We start from the raw sequence: 17,772 nt of genomic DNA on the forward strand, positions 1-17,772 counted from the left end.
ACGGACTGAACCATGACAGGCCTTCTAGCTGGCTTCGGGGAGCACAGTCCTGGAATCGCTCGATGATTTGAGATAACCGTCTTTCCTGGTTCGTAATTCCATTTGTCCTGGCTGGCCGCTCTTCTCCACTTAATCCTTGCATGCCATTCTTACAATATGAGTGGCTGATTTATCCATATTCCTTCAACATCTCGTGCTGTATACTTGACCACTCGTATATCACAGCGAACACATCAGATATAGACGCAAGGTCGTCCCCTCAATTCACGACTGATCCGCTCGCCCGCTGCCTTTCGTCCCAAGTACGAGATATGATATGCATGCAAAGCCGTGAGAGTCGCATACAACATTACCCGAGGCTATGCACACTTCAGTAGCGAAAGAATGGGGCAACCATTTGTACAATCATACGCGACGACCGATCAACTAAATCAGGTCTATGAATCTTAAAGATGGCAAGTATAGCGGTATCGTGGTACTGGGTGTTCTTCGAGTAACCACAAGTGCTAGCCTAACCACTTGTCACAACAATAACTACCCGCTCACAACCTCTCGCACAATCCTGAAACAGGAACAAAGAGTGACATGTTTTATTTCTTCCGTTGAAAAGCACCCAGAACTCTAGCACAAAGGAAGGAGCGACAGCGACTATGCAAAAGCAAGTACTGCGAATGTGCATCTTTTCCCTCTTCCTCCTCAACCACCTGTTACCTTCAATAGCCGGTTTTGCGTAAGTGTCAGTCTAGTTCGTCTTGGCGATTTCAGTCTCAGCAACGCCGTGATAGGCACCATAAGCTGAATAAGGGCTGTACGTAAGGCATGTCAGATTGTGTGCTCGCGAGCAATGGATGATGGCTGAAGCTTGACGGAGAGTGCGCATGGAAAGACGTGAGAGTGGGGAGAGAGAAGCAGCAAGCTTACTTGTACGACTTGTACCAGGAATCACCAGCAGCCTGCACTTCCTTGGGCATGTCGCGTTTTACACTGCTGCTCGCAATAATATCCATCACCTCTTTGGGCATGCTCAGCATATGGCGCTTAGCCATGTTTGCATCCATCTTCTTGGCCTCGGTTTCCACCGCAGCAGAGTAGGGAGTGTATGTTTCGTAGCAAGAATATCCACGCTTGGTCATGGACGCCTTTTCGGCTTCAGCTTCGACAGCGGCAGAGTAAGGAGTGTATGTCTCGTAGCAGGAATAACCTCGCCTTTCCATGTCATCTTTCGCTGCCACAGCCTCCACTTCTGATGGATAGGGGTCGTAGGTAGTGTAGTAGACGCCATATTGTGCGTAGCTTTCCACTACGGGTTGTGTGTCGTCTCGCTTCATGTTTGCAGCCTCTGATCCTTTTAGGTGGTTAGAAATGTCCTGATGTATAATGGGAATGAGTATGGGATGCACCTTGCTGCATCTTGGCAGCTTCTGCTTCGATTGCAGAGGAGTACGGCCCGTAAGAGTAGTATGGGTGGTATCCGGCATATTTGGTGTAGTCTTTATCCTGAGCCTGGTGCATCTCGCTATCGCTGATCTTTTCGAGTGGCGCAGCTACCGTCAGGGTGACGAGGCCCACGAGGACGATGACGAGATGCATGACGGAAGATGATCGGATGGATAAGTACTGAGTGTGTCAATGGATCTCTGAAAGCGGATCTCAAGGGAAGGTCAAAGATGACTGCCTGTCCTCAACACTGGAGTCACCCTTTTGTACATGTCATTTGCGGTTGACATTGAGCACAACCTCAATGCATGTGTCGACTGTAGCGCACATGGCGTAAGGTTCCATCTGTATGCACGTAATATTGTGTTTGTTCACATCTATCGTAAGCATAGAGAAGTCGCACACACGGAGTAGCTTGCGCAGATGCAATGAAGGTGTTGCGTCGGGTTGCGCAGAGGTGAGTTTGGCACAGAGATGTTAGCCCCGAGTTCCGTGAAGCCAGGGTTGAAATGCTCTCTGTAGTGCTAGCTGAATCGATGTCCTGCAAACGAGACAAGTGTTACCGGTGATGATAGCTATTGATTGGATAGTAGAATCCGGGAAATGAGGGTAGTTGTGTATCGTTGCTATGAAGTCAGCGTTATATGCCTAGACTCAGTCGCAGCAGCTAGTTCAGAGTACAGGCTTGCTCATTGCAAACTCAACTTATGTCTAGCGCCGAACTTCTCTGGACCATGAGAGGGTGAAGTAAGTCATTCAGTCAAAGTTTGCTAGTGTTGAGATACCTTTACGCAGATTCTTCAATAGTGCCGTACCATGGTAACGAGTGAGGTAACAGATGCTCCAATGAAATAGACTGAGTTTTGTTAACGTCAATTATGAACATATAATAGGATCAGGTACTGCGAGAAAAGTGACGAATCGCTTTTCGCATCACACGACTAACGTGTTTGACATGTCTGACGGCCATCACAGTGTTACTACTTGTCATACACGGCTAAAATTGCTGTACTAACGTCTAATTTGCACCGACTGTAGTACTTGAGAGATTATAGGGGGGACGAAATTGAAGAGCCTTGCACTCCTCGCTGCAAGTACATATCTGTCTCGTTCTTGTCTTCCAGTCTTATCGTTCTTGATCGATGCCCGGAACTAGGACGTGTGCATCTACTGTACAGTCCCGTCATGTTCGACATCCTTCGTAACCGTCCTCGGCACGAGCGTCTGTTGCAGCGCGACTCGGAGAGCCACGATGACGACACTCTTTTGCCCGGCTCATCCTCGTCAACATCATTGACTCTGAAGTCCCAAGCAAACGAACGATCGAGTCGCGATGTACAAGTCGCAGTCAGAACTCTTATAGCGTGTACTATCGTGTATGTTGGCGCAGCGATGTGGATAGCCTTCACAGTGAATGGATCAAATTTGATAACCGACCCGGATGACTTTTGCATTCACCATGTTTCACGATACTGTATGTAACAGACGAACGAAGACGAAAAAGGACACTAACAGAGACAGCTCCGGTTGTCAGAGATGTGCAACCGAATTGGCATACGCAACTGTTCAACGGGAGCTTCCTTCACCAGAACGCATTTCGGCAGCCGGCAGGCCCGGAGGTCGACGCTGCATGGGATGCGTTGGGCGTGAATTATCGAAGCGTGGTGATAGCCGAAGACGAAGCTAAACGGACGGGGCTGCGCCACGATCAAGTCAAAGTCAGCCAAGAGTATGGTGGTGGCTTCCCAGCTAACGTCGAAGGCCTTCATCACCTACACTGCCTGGTAAGCAGCAGAAGCGGTCCACTGATAACATGTCACTGAAATTTGAAGAACCTCCTCCGCAAGACACTGCATTGGAATTTTGACTACTACAAGTCTCAAAAGAAGGGCCCTTTCATCAACAGCGAGTACATTGTGCGCTTACACACGACACACTGCCTGGATATCCTGAGGCAGGTTCTGCAGTGCAATCCAGAGTAAGTATCCCTATGCGAACTACATGTGAGACATGTACTGACTTGGTACACCCACGTTCAGTGTCGGGGTGCTTGGTCAAGTGTGGTGGCAGGCTGACACTGAGCCAAACCCAACGCCGTTTGTGGACTTCAACACGAAGCATCGATGCCGAGATTTTGCGGCGGTTCGAGAGTGGGCGGAAGCGCACCAGCTTCCGCCAGAGACAGAGGTGAACATGAGCCGGTTCTACGAGATGCCGAAGCCGGGAGACTTCATCTTTCCTGAGATCCCATGAGGGAGCGCAGACGCTGGGTGTGTCAGTGGACTGGGCGAGCAGTGCTTTGTCGTCTATAATAGTATGCTCCATGTCTTGCTCAGTTCTGGCGAGGCTTGACGACGCCATCGTGCACGATGTAGTAGACAACTGTACTGTCCGTATCTACCGATGCCAATAATACGCGCTTGGTTGTCCTCCATGGATTGCTCGGGCGTTCCCCTACTGTGGTTGACGAGTCTGGAGTAGGCGGTACCATAGTGAGGGCATCGAAGGTTTGGGCCAATCCACGCAGCGTCCATTTCTCATTCAGCCTTGTGGGTAGTATCCATTCGCGCTCAGGCTCTGCCTTGACCTCCAAACCACCTGCCTCCCCCTCGGCGCGCGCCTTCCTTTCGCGGTCGGCCTTCTTCAGTAGCTCAACCTGCTCATCGGGGTGGACGTAGAGGCGCTGCGGGGGAAGCCCAGAGACCAGCGGGCGGGGAAGAGGCTCGTGGGTAGTCGGTGAGTGCGTGTGTACGTGGAGGTCGGACCAATAGTGCTGGTACTGGAGGTTGTGCAGTATCTGGCGGGCGAGCGATATCTCATTCGGAAGGTGGCTTGACCCTGCGGCTGACTCGGCACCCGTTGATACGAAAGTCTGCAGCGGGGATGGCGCGATGGCATGTTTCATATCTGGTCTTACGGAAAACGTCGTCATGATGGAGGCTGGGCGCGGAGTCGTGCTGGGGGTTTATTGGTGGTGCAAGGTTGCGCACGGCGTTGGGGGGGGAGAGGAAGCTACTCGGTTGCGGAAGGAGCGAAGATCTTGAAAGACACCCCACCAGTCATATGAGGGCAGCCGAGCAACTATGGGAAGCGGCGACGCGGCCTAGGCAACAGACAACACACATTCTTATACCTTGCCCACGGTGACTGCTTTCATGTCAAGACTCCTTCGAACTTGTTGAGGAACGTTCAACCCCGGTATCATCTTCAAGAAGCCGTCATCATGCTCGCAGCATTCTCCATCCCCACACTACTACTTCTGGCTAGCGTTGCCGTAGCTCAAGAAGAGACGCCCTCTGTCGCGACCTCGCCATTCGTCAGTCCCACGCCCGAGTCGGAGGCAATCTTTACCATTCAGACCTCTGCTGATCCGGACCCATGGTCTTGCTATATGGACTGCGTGCAGCCTCCGTGCCCGCCATGTAAGCAGATACCTTCTCTTCAACGCAGTCTGGCACAAGCCTAATCTTGGTAGGTACCGGCAGCATGATGAGCATCCCTCCCGTTACAGAAACAGAGTCTGTCGGCTCAATCAGCCCTGTCCCTATGCCTAGCGTAACAGACGTATCGATTCCACCCGTTACAGAGTCTGTCGTTACAACTCCCGTTCCTATGCCCAGTGCAACGGACGTGTCAATCCCCCCTCAAGAGTCTAGTGGTGTCATGTCGATTCCGGCGGGCGAGACACCTGAGCCTAGCCCTTCTTCGAGCGGCAGCTCGGACGCGAGTGCAACTAGCTCTGGTTTACCAGAGCAGACGACGAATGCTGCCGCGCCCTTGGCCATGGGTCACGAATTCCCAATCGCGGTCGCTATCGCTGGCGCTCTGGCTTTCCTGTAAGTATGGAGCTTGGGTTAAGGGGTAGTCTGAAGGGTATTGGAGCTTGTCCAGACTAGCATTCTGTGCCATGATCGCGTTGGGTCGCGTCGGAGCCACTCCGGTCGGCAAAACTCAGCGTATGCGAACAAATGGGTTGCTGTGGGGGTAGCATTCGAGCAAAAAGCTACTAAATACAAAATATAAACGAACAAACAGCATTGCACAAATTTCATGAGTTATCTCGCAAGTCTAACCTTGACGCGTTCACAGAGATGGCATGATGTGTGGCGAAGCACCTCTACGCGTATTCGTATACTAGAGAGCGATCTAGCGGGTGGCTTGACGCTGCACGTCAGTGGGTCTGGGGTTGGCAGGAGCCGCTTCGGCGACAATCTAGGCCACTTCCTTCCCATCACGCTGGTGTCAACAACTATAAGGAATCCCACATTCGCAACCATGTCGTTGATGATACAACTCCTGTTATTCTTCGAAGCAGGTTTCGTACCAATACGCATATACCATCCCAAGTGATATTAGACGAAAAGCAAGGATCCCGCCAAGGCACTGTATCATTGCCAACCATACCAGCGATCAACCACCTTGGCTGACACGTTGAGCCGCACACAATCTTGAACTGGGCAACTCCCCTACAAAACAGGCGCAAACACGCGACCTGCGTCTAGCAACCATGGCTTCTCAGAATAGTAGCATACCAACGCCGGTGCCGTTCCCTCAGCCCGAAGGCCTTCGCAGCCCCAACGCATCGAGCCCTACTGTAGAGTCACCCTCTACAACGACGCGCGAACGCACCTCGACCAATGCCTCGACCGTCTCGAATAGAATTCGTACTGCGACTGGAAAACTTATGGACGTGAACCCTCCGCCTGGTATGTGGGCAGCCACGGGAACTACAGCCGCTAAAGCCCCCTCGCTATCAGACATCCGAAAGGGCTCTTTTGGTTCTGATGGATGGAATGAGGATACACAACGCAAGAGAGCAAGCTCACGAGCAAGTCAGGCCGAACAGCGGTCGCGTACTTCCACCAATGTCGCGTCCCCTACCGAGCAATCTGAGCGCCCGTACTTCGGTGGTCAGCGCAAGGTCTCTTCGAGCAATGCGTTGACCACAGAGCCGTTTCCTGCCTTAACTGAAGAGGATACACGGCAAGCAGCGGGGTACGATGGACATGACGAGCATGTTGCGGCCGGCGTGCAATCGAAGCATAGTTCCGAAACTGGGACAGAACACCTCGACGATGACAGACCGCATCAGCCAAAAAGAACCTCTTCAGGCCATGTACGTCTTCTCCTGCTCTCTCATACATGTTCGTGCTAACAGTCGGACAGTACGCCAACGGCTACATACCACCTCCTAAGCTGCCATGGACCCAGTCGTTTATGATCGGTCTCAAAAGCTTCTGGAAGTGGTTCCTGACTCCCGCCGGATTTCTCATTACACTTTACAGCCTAAACGTTGTCGCTTGGGGCGGCATGCTCTTCCTCCTTCTTTGCAACGCCGCACCTGCCATGTGTACACCTACCTGTGACGACATCAACTCTCCGCGCAGGAAGTGGGTCGAGTACGACTCACAGATCTTGAACGCACTCTTCTGCGTTACAGGATTTGGTCTAGCACCTTGGCGTTTCCGTGATCTATACTATTGGGCATGTTGGAGGATTGGTGGATCGAAGCGCAAAGAGATGGGCATTCGACGCCTTGCTGGGATACATCGGGGATGGTTTCGACTTCCGGGCTCAGATCGGTTGCCTGACGGAGCAGATGCGACCGTTGTCGATCCCGAAGATCCAGCTGTACCAATACCCGTCAAGGCGATCCCAGACCCACCCCCCACGGCGATTCGCGCGCCGCCCACTAAGAGTTGGAAGATGGATTTCGTCATTTGGAATAATGTATGGAACACTTTTTTCCAGATCGTTCTGTGCTTCTACATGTGGCACTACAACCGCATTGAGAGGCCGTCATGGGCTACTGGCCTCTTCGTTGCGCTAGGCTGCATAGTGGCAGGTATTGCAGGCATCATGATGTGGCACGAAGGCAAGAACGTTAAGAAGGTCGAAGGCGTGCCTATGCGCAGGGATTATGGGCTTCAGCAAGACGATGCTGAAGCGCAGAACATCCCGCTTGTGACTACGGGCGTGGCGACGAAGTCCTGAGAAATTTGCCCAGCTGCTTGCATTGTATAGGCAGAGTCTCGTTGAAAACGCTCATTGGAGCGGGAGTTTGCTCTTTCTTGCTTGGCGTTTGGTTAGTGTGGCGTTGCGTCAAGCACAATCTGGTAAACACATTTTCATCATGATCAAGATACCCAGCCCACGGGCACTATATCTACCAATACCTTAGCGTAACCACAAATTCCTTCCGAGTCAAAGCTTTCGAATTGTTTTTGTATCACGTCAGCTGTCTATTGCGCAACCGAAACTCATGGACGTTTCTCTCCGGATTTTGCCATAGGTCTGCCTTCTGTGAGCCTCGCGCCGACAAGCTAGCCGAGCTCCCCGGACAGGCCGAGCTGCATGCTAAGCAACCCAAAGTAGATCCGTTGATCAAATGACGTATGAACAGCGTATCTTGTATGGACTGGTGACAGATGCACGCGCTCTTGGTATTTATCTAGCCAAGGCCTTGTGATCTTATCATCTCTTACGGTTTGCAACATCTCCTAAGACATACATCTAATACCATCTGTCATACCATTATTTTCGCCTCCCGACAGTGACAAACCTCTTTGGAAGAAATCTCCAAACACCACAAGAGATGGCGGCTCAAGAATATTACCTTGGAACGCAGGCTGCGCAAGAACTGCCAGGCAGTCACCCACCACACCCATATTCATCTCAGCCACAGAAGCCGCCACAATATCAACAACCACCTGCGCAACATTACCCGCAACCAAATGTTCATAATCCTTCGTATGCGAATACGCCCCCTCCGTCCTATTCAGCATACTCTCAGCAACCGCAGCAACAACCACATGGTTATCCACCTCAACAACAATACCAGCCTTACCCTGAGAAGAACGCTCAAGCCATGACAGCGCCATACCCACAAACACCACCGGCAGGCTACTTCCCTCATCAGCAGCCGATGCCACAACCACAGCAAGCACCCCCTCAAAACAACGGTTACTTGGGCGCTCCCCTCCAACACCACAGAAGCCACTCGCAACCTGCACGTGTGCGCTTCGCAGACCAAGACTCAGATCGCAGCACAAGTCTAGGCTCCATATCCGATTCCGACGAGTATTCTCCGCCCCGCCACAGCAGCAGCAGACACCATGGTCGACACCGCAGTCACTCAACCCGCGACTACGATTCCGACCGCGACCGTAGCGACCGCAGCGACCGCGATCGCGACCACCGTAGACACAAGCCTAGGAAAACCCACTCATATGACAAAGCACATGAAGAGAAGCATAAAAACAGAGATACCTTCCTCGGCGCAGGTGCAGGCACCATCATCGGAGACGCGATTTTCCCTGGGTTGGGCACTGCAGCGGGGCTAGTGCTAGGTGGATATGGTGGTCGGAAGTACGCTGACACGAGGAGCAAGAGTGATTATGACGGAAGAAGTAAGGAAAGGAGGAGCCATGGAGGTAGTAGGAGGTTGGGGGATGACGGATGGGATGAAAAGACCAGGACGTATCGCAAGGGTGCTGCAGTGCGATGATGATGACGATGACGATTATGATCCAACGTTTTTACTACGAGATTATGCCTTGCTTTCTTTTTATTTAGTTTACAGATGATAGTGTAAGGCGTTTTGTTTGGTTTGCTGGCTGCTGGTCAGCGACATCTTGACGACTAGGATAGTAATTTTCAACCTCTCTCTACACTTTGGACTATTCCTTGTGAGACGTATAATAAACATTATATAATTGGCATGTTCGTCTTCGATCGCTCGAGAGCGATAGCGCTACATGCTCCTCTACGTATCTTCAAGATTCCGGCGCACGTCTTCAATCGTCCTTGCGATAGCGTTGCAACCCTTTCTCTCCTACCCTTAAGCCTATGCGGATGTATGTCTTTGACCGACTGCGCGGTAGCATTCCATCCTCCTACCCAATACTTTACTCTTGCGTGAATGTATGTCTTCAACCGATCTCGCGGTAGCATTCCATCCCAAGTTTTCTTTTACAAATACATAACAAAAATGTAACGGATGCACGTCTTCAACCGCAGCATACGGTAGCGTCACATCCACCCTTTCCATCCCCTTAAAAGTCCGAACAAGGACCTTCTAATAGATACCGGGAACGATCCTCCACGGAACAAGCTCGACATAGCGGTCCCAGTCTTTGCCGTACTTTCTGCGGCACTTCTCCTCGTCGCGACGCTCGCGGTGAATGAGCAGGATGGCAAAGTACACCATGAAGAAATAGGTGAAGATCATACCCCAGCCCTTAGCCTCGCCAGGCACGGCGTACTTGCCGTAGCTGTCTTTGAAAAAGTACGCATCGGTTTGAGTGGCAGTGATGGGAGACTGTGCAGCGTTCTTGATGAGGTAACCAGACATCGCGGTAGGAAGGACGTAACTCCAGCTCATGAACCAATCACCGAGGTAGTTGATGTGACGCGCCATACCCCACCAGCCACTGACAAGAAGTCTCGAACCTGCAGCAGTCTCAATGTACTTGAGGTGCTTGACACGCGGGTCCTCGGGGTTGGTCCTGAAACGGTTCTTCTCGTTGTTGACCGAGCGGAAAATGTAGTAGCCAATACCCTGGACGGCCAGCACGCCAACAACTCCCATGGGGCCAAGATCAACTGGGTAGATGGATAGGTAGCGAGTCTGAATAGAGTACGTGAAAGGGACCCAAACAAGATCGCCAAAGGAAAGCATCATACCGAAGCCATCAGCGATGAGGTCGATGGTGGTAAGGATAGCGGGTTCCATGTACAGCGCATCGAAGGTGTAAACAGTGTGGGCGACGGTGACGATAATGATGCTGTCAGTGACGCGGCCAAAATTGCGGTATTGCTGCATGATGAAAGCGAGGTCGAGGATGATCCAACCAAGCATACCCGGGCGAAGCTCGCACCAAGCCTTGATATCTACCTCGCCAAAGATGGGCAGGTTGATACGGGGGTTCAGCTCACGTCCGATGAACCAGTCGTAGAGCATGTTACCGGTACGGCCACCAGCAGCAAGTTCGCGCATGTTGGGATCCTTGGGATGCTTGACACTAAAAGAAGCGACGTAGCAGTAAGTGGCCAAGAAGTAGGAGATGAGGATGTTGCTTGTCAGGATGCCGACGTAGTTGTCAGTGATGAAGGTCCAGACGGGAAACTCCGCACCGTGGGAGATGGTGCCAGCGGCAAGGAGAGTCATGATGAAGATGGCAGAGTTCCAGGCTGTGTCTTATTAGCTTTGAGGAAAGAAAATTCCTATGGGATGCACATACCGTTGAACCTGTACATGAGCCTACCACCACTCCTGAGCTCCGTTCCCTCGACTTCCTGGCCTGGAAGGAATCGATAAAGAGCCAGACTCAAGAAGTAGTAACCTAAGGTACCAAGAAAAGCTTGCGTGTTAAGCAGACCAGCGAAGCCAGGCCATCCTACCTCCTTCTTCAGCTGTTCAAGGCTGAAGCTGTGCGGGTGCAGTAGAACAGGGGCTGGGCATCCAGAGATGTCATTGCACAGGAATGTGAAGACATAGACCAAAACCGGAAGACCGAAGGAGATGATGAAAGCTCCAGGGCTGGAATGTGGTTAGCGCTGTGGTCGTCAAGGCTCGCAGCATGCGTGGACAAACTTACGGTCCTAGAAACTCGTAGCCATGAGGTTCCTCGGCGATGGACTTGGTCGCCTTGTCAGTCTTTGCTTTCGACATGTTTTTGGTTAGGCCTTGTCGCGTTCTTTGCGCGGTTAAAGTCGCAAAGCAAGCAAGGAAGGTCGACGAATAGGGGTCCGGTCGCGTCTTCACAACAAGGGTGCCTTCTCTCAATTCTTGTCTTCACCGATGGTGATTGTCGCGCCGCCTGAAGCAAAGACGACTACGGATGCAGTGTTCTATATAGCGATGAGTGAGGCTGAGCACATCAGACGATGGGAAAGATGTCGGAATGCATTGCAGCCGTAATGACGCGCACACGCTGTCTTGGCCAGCCTAACCCCTTTGGGCCTTACCGCCCGAGGTTCCTGCCGCTGCAAGGCACCCAGACATGGGGGCGCGGCGCCGGAAGCCAACGTGTTGCGAACATGAACAATCGTATCATCTCCACCTCCACCGTCACCACGCCTCGACCCTCGCATTGCGTAGTGCGCCAATCATCAACTACGCGATGATATCCCTAATCTACTCTCTCCTGCTTCTGGCAGCGTCGGGCTCATTCGCAGCGGCCGCCTCGGACAAACAGCTCAAGCCATGTACCGTCATCTCGCCCACATCCGAGCGCTTCTTCGACCTAAACCCCATGCGGCGCCTTCCACCATCGGAATCAGATGGCAAGAAGAACAGCAAGAAGGAGGGCGACGAGGGCAGCTGGCATGCCAAGGGCTACGATTACAATGCCAACTTCACAATCAACTTCTGTGGACCGGTAGTTGAGGAGTTGGACAAGGTGGAGGATCTAGACAAGGGACTGTGGAAGAACGTCAGTGCATTTTACGAGAGAGGAGACAAGCAATGGGCGATAGGGTGAGTCTGCATTCTATACGGCGGGGAAAGATGGAGGGGTCTCAGTCGAGATGCTTGATCGCGACCAGGCAGGAACATTTACTGAGGCGCAATGCTAACGACTTACAACCTTCAGTCTCGAGAACTCAGAGCCCATCTTCCGCGGTCGTAAACTTATTCTCAATTACACCGGTGGCTCGCTCTGCCCCTCTCTGTCCTCCAAGTCCAAGCGCACGCTCGAACCCACCTCTCTCGACACCCGCGAGATCATCGACGGCGACGACGACGACGACGATAAAGATGGCGGCGAAAAGAAGAAATCCAAGAAAGATGCCGAGCGTCGCAAGACCACCATCATCTCTCTGCTGTGTGACAATGACCCGCTTGCGAAAACTAGTGTATCCTTCGTCGCTGCAGTAGACGACTGCTCATACTTCTTCGAGGGCCGCTCACCCTTCGCGTGCGGTGGTGTACATCAGGACACCCAAGCTCTAGGCCCTGGTGGTGTCTTTGGTGTCATTGTATTGATCGCCGTGCTCGTATACTTTGCTGGTGGTTGCGTCTACCAGCGCACAGTCATGCACCAGCGCGGATGGAGACAGCTGCCCAACTACGCCATGTGGGCAGGTATCTGGCGCTTCTTCTCTGTAAGTCTACTCCGATGTTGTCGTAGAAGGAGTAGTAGTAGCGCCCGGTGGTGATGACACATTTACAAATGTCTTGTTGGTGTTGCTGACGTCGTGAAGGACATGTTCATCATTCTTACTTCCTCGTGTGCCCGCTTTATGCCTTCCCGCCGGGGCTACAGCCGCGTCTCGCTTGGCCAGGACAGTGGGCGAAGAGGACGCAGGAACGAAGACGAGGATAGGTTGATAGACAACCTGGATGAGGAGTGGGACGATTAGACGGGGCAGTATGTTGGTAAACGGCATAACGACGCGGCGTTTTGGGGTTTGGTAATGGACAATTAGTCGCTCAGGAGCGCATAAACGATAGACTAGTAGCATACTTGGTCTAAAAGTACAGCATGCAGCATTCACTGCTTGGGATCACATTCACAAGTGCACAAGCCGTCAAAAAGATTAGTCAAGAGATGCATCGGTAACATACTACTACAGGATGGGCATCTCTCTGGCCGGCCAACGAACGAAAGCTCGTCAGTGGCCAAAGCTGACATTGAACATACCAGAGAAGCACCGATTGAAATGGCAGGGAAGATTTCTAGTCTGCTCCCTGAACACTCATCGAAAGAGCATACTTTCCAGCACTCCTCGCATGAGACCGCAACTCGTAAAATTGAAACCCATCGGATCAACTCGCCGATATGTGAACTGATATCCATTTTGGACGCCCGCTCAAGAAATCGACACACGCCAGGGGTATGATGCAGCGGACTGAAAGCAGTAAGGTCACTGATAGCTAACATGCCGCTATGTTGCCATAGCTGCGAGACCATCTACGTCTCATCATCAATGTCCTCAACTGTGGCACGTAGATTAGCATGCTTCGTGCCCGTGTCGTCCTTCTGCTTCTTAGCAGATGGCTGGGTGTTCGTTGAATCTGCTCCATCGACAGCATCCTCAACAGATTCATCAGTAAAATCGAAGATACTCCGGGTTTCTTGCGCATTGAAGTTGCTGCGCTCTTCTCGTTGACTGCACGCGTCATTCGTCTTCATAGCCTCATCTCGTGAAGTGTCCGCATTGGCGATGGGCTCGAACTGCGCACTGACGCCCTCCAAGATCTCTCTGACCTTTGATCTGAGCTCACTATCTTCCTTCGACTGCAAATAAATGGGCTGGCTACCATTCACATCACCCAACACCCGAGTGTAGTCCCTGTTCATAAGAACAAGGATCTCATCGGCTTTGGCCTCCATGGACTCTTGCAGCGCTTTGCACAAGTCGTCGAGATGCTTGACCACAGTTTCGAGCACTTCACGAAACATCTTGTGTCGCTCTTGATCAACGTAGTTTGCCATATGCTCTTTCATGCGCTTGTATTGTCCTGAACCAGACTCATCGGCGCACGCGCTGTAGGCGGAATGCATAACTTTTGCGATACAGGGTGTGAAATCGCGGTTTGCTTCACGCTGGAGCTCCGTCATTTGGATAAGAAGGGCACCTCCAAGATCTTTGAAGAGCTGTCCAAAGTTGCTGATTTGTGTCTCTAAGATTGGGAGGTTGGCCAAAGTGACACCCTTGGTTTTCATGTACTCTTTGATAGCTTCGTGGAACCCATATAGAAGCGTGCTTGAGTTTTTGATGTACGTGTCAACGACTTTCGGGAGACGCGCCTGGAAGGCTCGTTCCCAGCCTGTTGCCAATTTTATCTTGATAGGACTCACAAGATCAGCGTTGAAATCACGATGACCGGCGGCTGCAGACTGGAAAACACCGTCGCGTCGAACAACAGCCTTGTATGATGAATACATCAGACCACCTTGGTCCTTGTGACCCCAAGCATATGCTGTTGCTGGCGCAGTATGTATAGCTTCATGGATGAGCTCTGGAAGCTTGTCAAAGATTTGAGACTGCAACTCTGATCGCATCTCTCTGACGCAAGTACGAATTGCTGCCTCCAATCCGTTTGTCAACTCGTTGAGCCTCTGTTGTAAGTGAATGACCTGCTTTTGGGTCTCTTCTCTTGTCATCTGTAGGCCTGATCCGTCATCCGAAGTCCAGAGGCTGAATGTGTTCAGCATCTGGCATACGGTCGTCAAAAACGCGCGACTAGTCTGAATGCGCCCACCTTCAGTAAGCTTTCTACAGTGAGCTTGGAGCTGCGGAACTTCCGTGTCTTGCGGATCGACGAACCCTGGCACTCCGTCATCTTTCTGCATGCGACCGCACATCTTCTGGTACGCTCTGCTACTGACACAGAAGACTGGAAGCGACCTAGCAACCTCGTCGTAATCGCGCATTTCTACTTCAGGGTCAAAATTGTCCTCGTCTTCCTCGGCTGCGTTTTCTTGGTCGATTTCCTTGATGCCTGTGGCGAAGTCTCGCTGAATAGCGGACCTGGAGTAATGGTTTCTGCCCGCAATACAGATACGAGTAATGCTTGCTTTGATCTCAGCCTTTTTTGCTTCCAGTTCACGAATTCGAGGCTCTAACTCGTCGATAGAGCGCTTGATCTGCCTCTCTTCATGTCTAGCGTTCTTCTGCGTTTCCCTTAACTCTTTGAGCTTTTCCTTGATGTCAGCCTTGGATAGACGTGTTCTCTCGGCCTGGAACATCACTTCATCGTCACTCTCAGACTCATTGTGATCGGTGTCTTGAATACCGTCGTCTGTATGGTCATCTGTATGGTCATCTGTATGGTCATCTATATCGTCATCGAGAACCCGTTTCTTCTTGCGTGGTTGCTTGCTTGAGTCAGCCCTATTGCGTTTGTGGGTCTTCGGCAGCGGTGTGAACACTGGGTTCCCCTCCTCCAATTCTTCTAGTAGTGTTTCCCAGAGCTCAATGTCCTCGCTTGCACTTGTAATTGCAAGCTTATAGACCTCTCGCGATTCAATGTAATCTGCAGTCTTGCTCTGGATCTGCTTAATCTGCTCGTTGTATTGGTCTTGTTGTTCCTCAAACTCTGTGGCTTGTTCCCCGAGTCCGAGACTGTCAATTGCCTCAGTAATAGAAATGTCGTCAGTTTTGGAACATATGAATGTAATGCTCGAAATGCCGCCATCATATTTAAGCTGTCGTTTGAATGAGTCTCCGAGAAGGGTCTTGGCAGCCTTGTCGTCGACGGCCCGATTGATAGGGGCAACAATCCATAGGCCAGTGCATTGCTTCATATATCTCTGAGCAACAGCAGCTCTTGCAGCGTTGCTGTCATGGACACCTGGTAGATCCACAATTACGGCGCCTGTTGATAGGGCACCGCTCTTCGTATAGATCTTCACGACCTTGATCAACGGCCAATACTCCATCTGAATAGCTGACTTGGATGCCTTTTCCTTGCTCTTGTCTTTCTTGGAAATCTTCTCTTTGCTGTCAACATAACCCTGGAGTTTCTGGTAGAAGTTTTGCGATCCGGCTGCGTGGATCTTCTTCGTCGTCCCGAGTACCTCGACAATAGCTCGCTCGGACATCAGCGAAGGGACATCGCACGCGCCCAAAGCATCCTTGGAAATCGAGGGATAGACAGAATGAAACTTCGCCCATGCCTAGAAGGTACGTGTACGGAGTCAGTGTATGTCTCACATGCAGTTCTCACAAGGATGTTCCTTACTATGCCAGCATCGGAATTGGGATCTTGCGCTTCACGCGAAAGTGTACCCTTCTCGGATAGAAACTCGCGCAAGAGAACCGTAAGTTCCTTCTCCCATTCCGCCCGGCTGATGAACTCGATCTCGGCTCGGTACTTGAATGATGGGTCGTTGCTGTTGTTCCACGACATTTCAGTTACCACTGCAGTGCAAGCGCGCATACAATTCGTCGGGACAAGACGCTCTTCGTCAAGCATAGCGTTGATGACACTGCTTTTTCCAGCTCCTGTATTACCTACCACACCGACCACAGTGCGCTTTCGCTCCGACTGAGGAAGAACATTCTCAATAGCTTGTACCCACGAAGTAGCCTCTGCGCTAGAGGTTGAGTATCGAGAGAAGTTCTCATTTAGTTGCGCCAGGATCTTGAGGGATATGGAGACACCAGCCTCCAGGGCGTCAGGATTCTGGAGTTCGATGACTGAGCGAAGGGAACGATCGATAGAACCTAATTCTTCTCTACTACTCGATCCTGGGGAGACCTCCCTTTTGAATAGTTTGCTAGGTTCAAAGCTATTCTCTGGCTCAACACTTCCATTTTGAAGAACTAATGTATTCCGAAAAGAAGCAGAAGATTGTCTTTCTTTCTGAATGTGAGCGTTGTCACTCATTGCCGTTGAATGCTCAATCTTGACAGTAGGTGTTCCGCTGTCCATGCCTGCAGCAATAGTTTCCAGCGAGTTTGTCTCGCGGAATGCATTTGCTGAAAGCTGCGGTGTGTTTGATATGCCGTTAAACCGCTGTGATAGCAAAGGCAGCTCTTCCTGGACAGGTTGCGGAGCAGAAATTCGTGATTGGTACCATGACGGGTGCCTGGCCAGGTCTTCCACAGGCGGGACGCTACTCAATGCACTGGCATGATTTGGTGTCAACGATGGAGAAAGGACTGATCTAGGAGGCGATGTCGAAAGACCTAATGCGCCTTGGGACGGGCTGAGGGAAGTCGTGGCAGTCTCAGGTAGTAGGTCTCTTCCCGTTGTTCCGAGACCGGCATGACCGTTTGTTGTTTCTGTGATGTGACCACTAGTCGCAGTGTCGTGTATTGCGACACCGGGTTCCGTTGGCTGTTCCTCGAGCAACGTCGGTTCGCAATTCTGATGCTGCATCGTTGCGTTCATCGGATCTATAGCAACGAAGACTACCAGGTCGTCACCCGGCAGCAAGAGAGACTTGATAGTGTCGTTTTGATCGACTGCGCGACCTTTGAAACTGAGTTGAACGTCTGCAAATCCGTGTTTCTCTTCGTATGTTTCCCGTATCTTTTGCATCGAAATTTTCTAAGATCATGTAAGTGGGTTGGTGGACACACGCGCGGGAAATGGACCTCGCCGCCTTCCAATTTTGTTTTGCGTGCATCACTACATAGAGCATACGCGCAGATCTGAAACTTACACTGTGGCCGATCATCCATATGAAATCAGCTTCCTCAAAGCTGTCGTTGTTGGACTTGCGATGATCGAGTACAGCAATCCAGCATCGGCGTGCTTTGAGCTCCTGTTCGGGAACCACTTGCCTAACCCGGCGCTGGAATTTGTCCCAGTCCATGTCTAGAAAGCGACCATGAGCGAAGTGCTGCGGATGTGTTTTGACGTACGGTAGAAGCGAA

The 17,772-nt window shown here is 51.5% G+C and overlaps 8 protein-coding genes across 8 annotated transcripts; 4 read left to right on the plus strand and 4 right to left on the minus strand.

Moving 5' to 3' along the window:
- Window positions 1–742: 742 nt before the first annotated feature.
- Window positions 743–1,590, minus strand: GT037_003140 (uncharacterized protein; the record flags this gene model as incomplete). Its single annotated transcript, XM_038928187.1, has 3 exons — window positions 743–861; window positions 947–1,345; window positions 1,401–1,590. 3 exons carry the CDS (start codon window positions 1,588–1,590, stop codon window positions 743–745), a joined length of 708 nt encoding a protein of 235 aa, XP_038789465.1.
- Window positions 1,591–2,622: 1,032 nt separating this feature from the next.
- GT037_003141 (uncharacterized protein) lies at window positions 2,623–3,690 on the plus strand (the record flags this gene model as incomplete). The annotated part of the gene is made up of 4 exons (XM_038928188.1): window positions 2,623–2,911; window positions 2,959–3,221; window positions 3,270–3,415; window positions 3,477–3,690. The coding sequence occupies 4 exons, from the start codon at window positions 2,623–2,625 to the stop codon at window positions 3,688–3,690; spliced, it is 912 nt and encodes a 303-aa protein (XP_038789466.1).
- Window positions 3,691–3,769: 79 nt separating this feature from the next.
- Window positions 3,770–4,369, minus strand: GT037_003142 (trna-splicing endonuclease subunit sen-15 protein; the record flags this gene model as incomplete). Its single annotated transcript, XM_038928189.1, has 1 exon — window positions 3,770–4,369. The coding sequence occupies one exon, from the start codon at window positions 4,367–4,369 to the stop codon at window positions 3,770–3,772; it is 600 nt and encodes a 199-aa protein (XP_038789467.1).
- A 291-nt stretch (window positions 4,370–4,660) lies between these two features.
- On the plus strand, window positions 4,661–7,431 carry GT037_003143 (alpha-l-rhamnosidase c; the record flags this gene model as incomplete). Its single annotated transcript, XM_038928190.1, has 5 exons — window positions 4,661–4,859; window positions 4,913–5,273; window positions 5,329–5,393; window positions 5,874–6,553; window positions 6,604–7,431. 5 exons carry the CDS (start codon window positions 4,661–4,663, stop codon window positions 7,429–7,431), a joined length of 2,133 nt encoding a protein of 710 aa, XP_038789468.1.
- Window positions 7,432–8,032: 601 nt separating this feature from the next.
- GT037_003144 (uncharacterized protein) lies at window positions 8,033–8,944 on the plus strand (the record flags this gene model as incomplete). Its single annotated transcript, XM_038928191.1, has 1 exon — window positions 8,033–8,944. The coding sequence occupies one exon, from the start codon at window positions 8,033–8,035 to the stop codon at window positions 8,942–8,944; it is 912 nt and encodes a 303-aa protein (XP_038789469.1).
- Window positions 8,945–9,514: 570 nt separating this feature from the next.
- GT037_003145 (erg4 erg24 ergosterol biosynthesis protein) lies at window positions 9,515–11,110 on the minus strand (the record flags this gene model as incomplete). The annotated part of the gene is made up of 3 exons (XM_038928192.1): window positions 9,515–10,629; window positions 10,680–10,978; window positions 11,037–11,110. The coding sequence occupies 3 exons, from the start codon at window positions 11,108–11,110 to the stop codon at window positions 9,515–9,517; spliced, it is 1,488 nt and encodes a 495-aa protein (XP_038789470.1).
- A 451-nt stretch (window positions 11,111–11,561) lies between these two features.
- On the plus strand, window positions 11,562–12,801 carry GT037_003146 (mannose 6-phosphate receptor domain-containing protein; the record flags this gene model as incomplete). The annotated part of the gene is made up of 3 exons (XM_038928193.1): window positions 11,562–11,917; window positions 12,033–12,543; window positions 12,643–12,801. The coding sequence occupies 3 exons, from the start codon at window positions 11,562–11,564 to the stop codon at window positions 12,799–12,801; spliced, it is 1,026 nt and encodes a 341-aa protein (XP_038789471.1).
- Window positions 12,802–13,352: 551 nt separating this feature from the next.
- On the minus strand, window positions 13,353–17,711 carry GT037_003147 (uncharacterized protein; the record flags this gene model as incomplete). The annotated part of the gene is made up of 3 exons (XM_038928194.1): window positions 13,353–16,064; window positions 16,130–17,443; window positions 17,559–17,711. The coding sequence occupies 3 exons, from the start codon at window positions 17,709–17,711 to the stop codon at window positions 13,353–13,355; spliced, it is 4,179 nt and encodes a 1,392-aa protein (XP_038789472.1).
- Window positions 17,712–17,772: the final 61 nt, after the last annotated feature.

Source organism: Alternaria burnsii (assembly GCF_013036055.1).
Source record: "Alternaria burnsii strain CBS107.38 chromosome Unknown 746, whole genome shotgun sequence".
Taxonomy (NCBI): Eukaryota; Fungi; Ascomycota; class Dothideomycetes; order Pleosporales; family Pleosporaceae; genus Alternaria; species Alternaria burnsii.